General features: G+C 30.7%; 1 protein-coding gene across 1 annotated transcript; it reads left to right on the top strand.

The window, feature by feature from the left end:
* Nucleotides 1-4,022: 4,022 nt before the first annotated feature.
* TRIADDRAFT_61215 (uncharacterized protein) lies at nt 4,023-7,022 on the top strand (the record flags this gene model as incomplete). The annotated part of the gene is made up of 5 exons (XM_002117205.1): nt 4,023-4,086; nt 4,184-4,288; nt 6,264-6,353; nt 6,436-6,507; nt 6,901-7,022. The coding sequence occupies 5 exons, from the start codon at nt 4,023-4,025 to the stop codon at nt 7,020-7,022; spliced, it is 453 nt and encodes a 150-aa protein (XP_002117241.1).
* Nucleotides 7,023-8,636: the final 1,614 nt, after the last annotated feature.

The following is an 8,636-nucleotide window of genomic DNA, read 5'->3' as shown; positions in this document are numbered from 1 at the left end:
TGCTAATATCATTTAGTTTGAAGCACAAATGATAAGCAGCACTTACTACTCCATGATGAATTTTTTCACGATAAAATAGGACAGCATGATTACAACTAGATTGGGAGGATTTACTTCCGCGCTGTTGCTTTCGAACAAAATTGGTTCGTCGAAATATAATGATGAAAACAAGTTAATGGCTAAAGATATTGCTGATTTGGGAAAATTATGCAGTGATCTCTCACTGTATTGTCAAACTAAAGCATTAGAGCTATCTAGATCTTCTGAATTAAGCCTAGCAAATCAGAAAAGCTCCCCTTGCAACTTGTGGACGATTGCTCAGACTTCGGTAAGCAATATCGCAGCTGTCGTTGAGGCTCTACTAGTTTATGATGATTTCCTTTATTTTAGTATTTTTCGCTTTAAATTATTCAACTCATTCTTTAATAAAAATTGGCTGACCTTTCCAAATTAATATTAATTTAGCTGATGAATACAAAGATATTCATTGAAAATCAACAGAAAAAAGATATTTCAATAGAAAAGCTAGCAGACAAAGTATCATCCGTCCTTGGAGGATATATACGCAATCTCCAGGAACACTCACAATACCCATTTGCTCTTTAAATGTAAACTAGAAGTACTCCTTCATGTCAAGGATATTATTAATTGATGATAGAGTTCATGCCCCACAATAATTTTGGATAATTTGTTTATGGCAAATATTAGCCATATATGTATTCAAGTCAAGTAGTAGAATTAGCTATAAGTTATGCTATAAAACTCGAGATTAAATAACCAAATATCCAGTAGTCAAATCTAAATTGTATTTAGTATCGCGGATATTAACAACCGGTAATATTAATTTCATTCCGAAATTTCCATTTTAACTATTATGTATTTATGACGGTAAATACCGTATAATGTATTCCAGAAGGATTATTATTTCAAGTACTCGGTTAGAATTAGAAGGGCTTTAAATAGTACCCTTTAGCAGCAAGGATCTTGCTGTAAGATAAAAAATGTATCTGACAGAACTTGTTTTCGTTGTATGTATAATCCTGCAGTTGATAAATTATGGTTACAATATAAGCCATAGATAGTATTTAAACTATAGCAATAGCGATTTACAAGATCAACTGTAGTATGCGATACAAATTTAATGGTTCAATATCAGTACATTAAGCGACTATATAAAAAACTGCTAATGTATAGAAACTAGACATTTTGAAGTCTATACTACGGAAAAATAAAGCTTCAGATAAACCAGAAGTGTCCAAATTGGCACAGTATATAACTCTAATTCTCTAGTCCATATACTTCAAAACAATAGATAGTGAAACTGAAATAATTAACCCTGCTGTTGTAAACATCTATCGAAAACCAGTACTCCGATGCAATCTAATTAAAAAGAACTAACGCAGTTTAGTAAAGACATTCAATTCCATGCGTGACGACTTACCCTAAATAAATAAATTTCCTGCTTTCTAGATGAAAAAATCCCAGCTCTCGCTTTCTTACATAAAGAACTAAATGCAAACCTCGTAAATCCTAACTAGTTATTCGAAGCTCATATTCGCTGTTTATTAATCTAAATCTTTCATTTAACATAACGTGATTCTTGGCTTATTCTGTATCATCTTTCATGTAATTGATGAATTAAATTAGTATGATTTCGAAATGAAGCCATAATGATATCCATTTAATAATAATAAAATGTTTATTAAAATAGAAAAGTAATTTACCAAAAGTTAAAGCCTTGAAACTTTCTTACATGTTAAAAGTCATACATCAAAGTTAGCTGGGATATTTTTAAATGAAATGAGTTGGTAATTTAATTACATATTTATGATAAAATCCGATCACGAAAATTCCAAAGTTGTAGAAAATTAGAACTTTATTAGATGTAATACAAAGACTAGCTACATACAGCTGTACTTTAGCCGAATACAACAACCGAAAGACTTCTAGAAAGAATAATCACATAATCTATTGTCTCTTGCTTTTATACTCTCCGTAGCCTTCACAGCTACAATCAGCATAGCAGCATTCTACCATATTTTACACATATTCAGCTTGTTATTAGTCATAATATTTTACAGCGAACCATCATTAACTTAATATAGAAATGATTACAGTATTTTCGTATATATTATTCCTACCACTCAAAGTACAATGAACTAAGCATACCATCATATATGATTTACAATTCTATTTCTATCTCTAACCTTATTAGCAGTGCAACACCTTATTGTATATAGCCATCTGTACTCTAGCATAGAGTCTATCCTTACAGTCTATAGTTATAGGCTACTAAATATATTATAAGATAAATTTAGTAAAGACACTACCGTACATCATACTAAACATGGCTAATAGTCTACAATCACAATGCTAAGTTAATTTACTTCCGTCCGCCTAGAATTTTGTATCACTGCAAAATTCAACAAAATAACATGCTAACAAAGTATTCCGGCTCACAGGCCAAACAATCAACTAATTACCCGTTACTAATCTTGATAATATATCTGCATAGCCATTGCTTTTACTAGGTCTATGTCTAATATTAATCTCAAACTGCGACAAAAACATAGACCAACGCATTCAGCGTTGATTGTCATTACGTATATGTGACCAAGCCATGTTAATGGCTTGTCCAGGTAAAATTAAATACACTGTCATGCACCTTCTTCATCAGCCATAACTTGATTTTATACGGCCCAAAATTACAAAACGATGGAAGAAAATTTAGTTGTTTACGTCATTCTTTTATTAGTAATAAGCTACAATGTAGCTTGTAGTCCAATAAATTCAATAAGAAAAGCTAATTAAAGTATTATTCCTTTTTGCAAGACATAATCAAAATTATCAGTCAACGCCATATACAATTCTTTTTATTTACATTAATATGAAAATTCTTGTAATCTACTGGTCTTGACTAAATGAGGTTATAGGAATAGCTCAGGTGTTTAAGTAGAAACCTAATTAGCATAGATCAATACCTGGATAAATCATTCTGGGGCATGGTAAGATTGCGAGTTACCCCATAAGCGTTCCAAGATCTACCAATACCGTCCTGTCCAAGAGTTCAATAATGATATTATATTATAAATAAATTTTTCATCATTTGCACTCTGATTTATAAATAATTTATAGGCTACCATATACTATCATGCTGCTAATATCATAAAGCACAAATTTTATAATTTAGTACGCCCTTAGAATAATGATACACTTAGAAAGCCCAGACACATTTAATGATGTAGGTTATTCATATCAACTTATTAAAAACCAATCATTAGCATATTTTGATATTAAAAATAATAAATAAATAACCAATTTAAAAAAATTAGAACAATGTAGAAGAAACTCTTTATGTACTTACTAATATTTCGAAATCGAACGGAGACTAGAGACAATATTAATAATTTGCTTGTATGTGGAGAATTTCTCCAATGAATAAGATCTATCGTGAATAAAGTAATAAGTGATTACAGATTTGAGTTTTGTCTCGTGTCTCGGTTCATTATATAAAGAATATTGCTCTACTGGTATAAAATCTGAGTTGCAATACAGAATTATAACTGTATACTGAGGCTATAACATCACAAGTCAGTATTCTAAAGCATTGACGACGCGCAGGTTAGTTGCTACGAAACATAACTTTTATTTTTATCATTTCAAAATATTTATTTAAGTACAATTATCATTATAGACAATAGTGGCTTTGATTAGGTTCCATAATTCCCAAAACTAAAATAGCAACATTATAACTGTTGCAAATCCGGAACCATCCTACTCAAAACAGTCTGTAATATTTGTCCTAATTATAGTATAATGATACCAACTTTCTGTGGATAATTCATTTCCACCGTTTATTGCATCATATGTCAAGTTTGCCCACTGGCTCGCAATGTTATTGTGGTGACCTTACAGCCAATTTATTGATATTACCTAATAAATTCTGCTTACACATATACTTTTCCGTTTGTTTATCAACCGTTTCAATCCAAGCATTAGTATTGGTAAATACTTGAAGTAACATGGCGCTAGGTCATATTGATCAATGGTTGATATTATTTGCTATAGCTCTGATTCATAACCACGGTAAAAATATTTCAGTTGGTTAAATAAGAATGAGTATTTGACCCATCTTTAGATGTACTTCAGTCTTTATTTATGAAATATTCGTAAATTGCTCTAGTTGCGAACGCTCTACACTGCGGCAATACCGTGCAAAACATACAACTCGAACAATTTTGCGACTGTCAAGTCGACTGTAAAAATCAATATGATGAAATCGGATGTGGTAAGACTATTTGAAATAGAAGTTTGCAATGAATATACGAGTTTATTGTATCAGCAAAGATTACCAAGAATAATTTAGGTGAAAAAACATAGTCGTCTTATTATAGTTAGTAGCATGAAAAAAAACGTATAGAGCTATGTCACAAAACAGCTTTGCAACAAGATAACGCAATATACGATCAATAAGTCAATTCCTTGAACCACGTATCAAGGAACGATATCTGCACTATCACAAACACTTTTGCTCTACTAGCAGACTACACAAAAACTTATTAGACGCCTCGTATTTTACGTTAAACACTAAGTTGGAGAATTCTTCTTTATTTCACGATATACTGCATTTATATACTATTCCTCAATAGTTCATGAGTCATAGTTAATACAATTAACATTAGAATCATTTACTGAATTAGATATTAATTTTAGTTCAGTAACTTTATACCGTGTACTGCGTACTATTAGCTGATTTCTCAATATAGTTTAGAATGAAAGTTTTAGACTATAAGAGATGAAGTAACGGCTTCCTGACGATGGAAGGATTGCCAGTATAGTGTTGTACTTTATAGATAAAGTGTTGAGGACAGGAGCCAGACAGTAATCCTAGAATGTTTCGAATTTTCTGGTAGTGTTAACTTCCATTTTACAAATTTTCATTGGTAACAAGATGCCGACATAACCGTAATCGAGGTTTTGTGAAACTTACAAGTAATAGACAGGATAAAGTTAATATCAGAGAGAATGATTGCAAATAGAATTTGCGGGCTGAACATTGCTTCAACGAATTTATATCGAATCTTCGCTAACTTGTTATACGGCCTATGATGCATAAATTAGGTTATTAATCCAGCTTTACCAAGATAATTTTAGGCAACTAAATCAAAGTAGGTTTATCTGCGCTACTATCGTTACAACTACAGCTGGACGTAATATCTGTCAAATTTGTACATCATCACTGCCCAAAAGTATGAATATTTGAAGGCTCAAACTGCAGTATTATAGTACTGTATGTCTTATACTACTTAACAAGACAATTTTTTCTTACGGATATATTCTAAAATAGCCATATTCAAATGTTAGAGCAATTTCAATGAAGGCATGAATTAGTGCAAATTTCAATGCTTAGATCCATAGTTTAGTCTTACTAGAGGTATGTATGTGAGCGATGGCTTTCTGACATTAATAAAACTATTCAACATTCATAATATCATAACAACTTTTACCGTTTTTCTCCATTTACTAAGCTGTCATTTCCAGTTTATACTTTATATCTAATTTCTCCAGTGAAATGCATACTGATTCATTATTACTAGATGATTATTGGAAAGATATAAATTTGCTCTAAAATTTTTCAGCAGAACATTTCATCAAATTAATTAATAATGCAATAGCGATCTTTAATATTCATCGACAATAAATGCGTTTACTTCTTTTTACCTCATAAAAAAATTTCTATTAATATGATAATACTTATTCAAGAATGATGTCCTTTATTAGCTATTACGTCATAAGTACAATAAGACACTGTGATTTATTCATCAGGACCACAAGTAGTCATCACTAACTTTTCATTATACTAAGTCAATGAAATCATAGCTTCCTCTTCTTTTTACTTTAAGTAAAACGAAATTGTCTTCTTACAACAATTAACCTAACTTATTATCTACTATACATACAATGTAGATAATATCAACATTAATTTTTCATTGGTTTATGTGGTCTATTTTTCGATATGCTACTGAAATCAATTTAAGATAAAAACACTATCGAGTGAATAGACACTCTAGCAGTGCTGCATATTTTTAATAAGTTACAAAAAATTATTTCTAAAGTGCGTGGTATCTATTAATTCTAAGTGAGATTGTACCTACTAGCGTTACCCAGTTTAGAGTAAAACCGTACACATAGATATTTTTAATCCAAGGCAATTATTTCAAGGCTTACAATAGTCCATTTCTGAAATTTGCTTTAAATTTTAGCTCCAATTAATGCCACAGCAGTTCAAAATAGTGTAACCAGTTGCAAAGGAAATTCATGTTCATTAAACGATGGAATCGTATATACACAATGTAAGTTTATACAGCACGAATAAGTACAATATCTACGATTAAAGTATATTGGCTGACTCTTATGCCTATTATGGCAATATAGTATGCAAGCCTTTAACCTGCCCCTTATGGAAATTCGATACACGAACGCAATCAACACAAAACGCAAGCTGCGGTAAGAATCGAAAGTAACCATTCAATTTCGAAACTTTAACTTCAGTAAATTAAAATTCTTCTCTAAGATGCAACAAAATTAAGGAGAGATAAATGCATAGCTTCATTAAATAGATTAAAGTAACAATACTAATTCGATTCCAATACAAACTGTAATGCAAATATTCTTGTTTAAGTGATTAAAAGTGCCATATATCGTATCTATTAACCGATAGTAAAATTATTTGATAGATTTCAGCGATTGATTTCTAATATAAGTTAGGTAGCCCTAAACTGGTTCAGTAGTTAACTGACTATATATTATAGACTATCTGGTTAACTTAATCTCCTAAGGCTATCATTGTCGACTTGTAATCATAATATATAAATTAATAAAATTCTATTGGTTATTTAGTTAAACTTCCATGTATTGCCGGATGCCTATGTGGCTTAAGTTATATGAAGTGTGAGAGTGGTCGCAGGACTAAAAGCATCAAGCGAATGATGATTCCATACCAGCACGTGTTAGTAACATGATCATTATTTCTGCTCTGATTTATAGCAAAGCTAGTGGAGCCAATAAAACTCCTTTCTAGTTACAATAACAAAGTTTAGAAAGAAATATTACTTAAAACTTATCATGCCTAAATTTTTGGAATAAATTTCATATATAGTTCGTTTCAGGATAACTACTATATAAAATTTCCAATTGATCCCAACGTTACACAACCCTGGATTATTGCACTGTAAATAAAACTACAAGTACTATAATCTTAAACTTGATAATAGATTGGAATATACCAATTATAGACCGACTTATATATTTATCATATTTTTGATAGCGACCTCTTTAATCATACTTTTTTTACTAAACTCTAGCAATATCAAAGATAATATGATTACAAATGAGAATTTATCAGAAGCACTTCAGAACCTGCCAAATCTGCGACTCCTGTACGGTAGCGATTTATCGATACTTTTATTTCATTTCTCATTAATTATCTAGTTTCTCATTATCTACCGTACAGCTTTATTCCCAATAAATAGGATTGTTTTAATTACTCCATAAAACTTGTAGGATTCTTTCCAGCATCTGAAAGGCTGTGAATAATAATACTTTTAAAAACGTAGAATGCAGTCTTAAATGACATTATCATAACATACCACAATTCATCTTTACTTTTGGTTTTGCATATTAGGCAGATGTCTGATAACTACTTAAAAATAATCCCAAACTATCTATTCAAGCATCAGAAGGTCCTGCTAAAACTGTATGTCATCAAAATTGTAGTATCAATGAACCTTTAAGAGTCGCTTTAGCCGTTTCAAAACTAAAGTATTTTTTTAAAATCATATAGCAAATGTACAGACTAATAATATACCCTTTATAAATGCTTTTATTTTCCATCGTTATATCTAATTTCATTGACTATATTGTGAATTACGTATTTATTGCATCATTAAGTATCTTGGTCATACTCGATAATAGAGAGCTTATAGAAGGTATGGTAGTATAAAAGCTGTGTAGCATGTCAGCAAAGAGTTCATTAGATTTTAATTAATAAGCTAAAATAGTTAACATAAATCAAGCAAGCCTGGCTACAGATCACAATCTTCTAAGATTAAAGAAAGGGTGATAATTTCGTAAAAAAAAACTATCCACTTGAAGCTTCTACCTACATCGCTAACGGCATTTATATCGTTAAATCAAGAGACTTGACACTAAACCGCATTAAAAAACTTGAGGAGCATGCCTTTAGCGGAATGGAAAGATTAAAATTTCTGTAAGATACTTAAAACATAGCTAAATTATTGATTTACTAAATTCTTATGACTAATATCATTAAAATTTATACAGTCGATATAGTCTTTAGTAATGTTAGTAAATTAATTTTTCTGATCTTGTATAACAGCCATCTATCAAACAACCCTCTCCACTCCTTACCTCGGACGGCCTTTAAGTGTTTGCAACGCCTACAATATTTGTGAGAAAAATTTTAATACTGATGATTGATTTTTTCTGATTAATATAAGTTCAAACTACTAAATTATAATCTAAAAATCAATAGAAGACTTAGCTTCTGCAGCACTTTATTATAAACAAAAGAATTCGAGATTAAAGCATTATGATTTGAATTAATTTATTCTTAA

The sequence above is a fragment of the Trichoplax adhaerens genome, genomic scaffold, assembly GCF_000150275.1.
Source record: "Trichoplax adhaerens TRIADscaffold_22 genomic scaffold, whole genome shotgun sequence".
Classification (NCBI taxonomy): Eukaryota; Metazoa; Placozoa; class Uniplacotomia; order Trichoplacea; family Trichoplacidae; genus Trichoplax; species Trichoplax adhaerens.
Note: the sequence above shows the minus strand (reverse complement) of the source record. Positions and strands in the feature narration are given on the sequence as shown.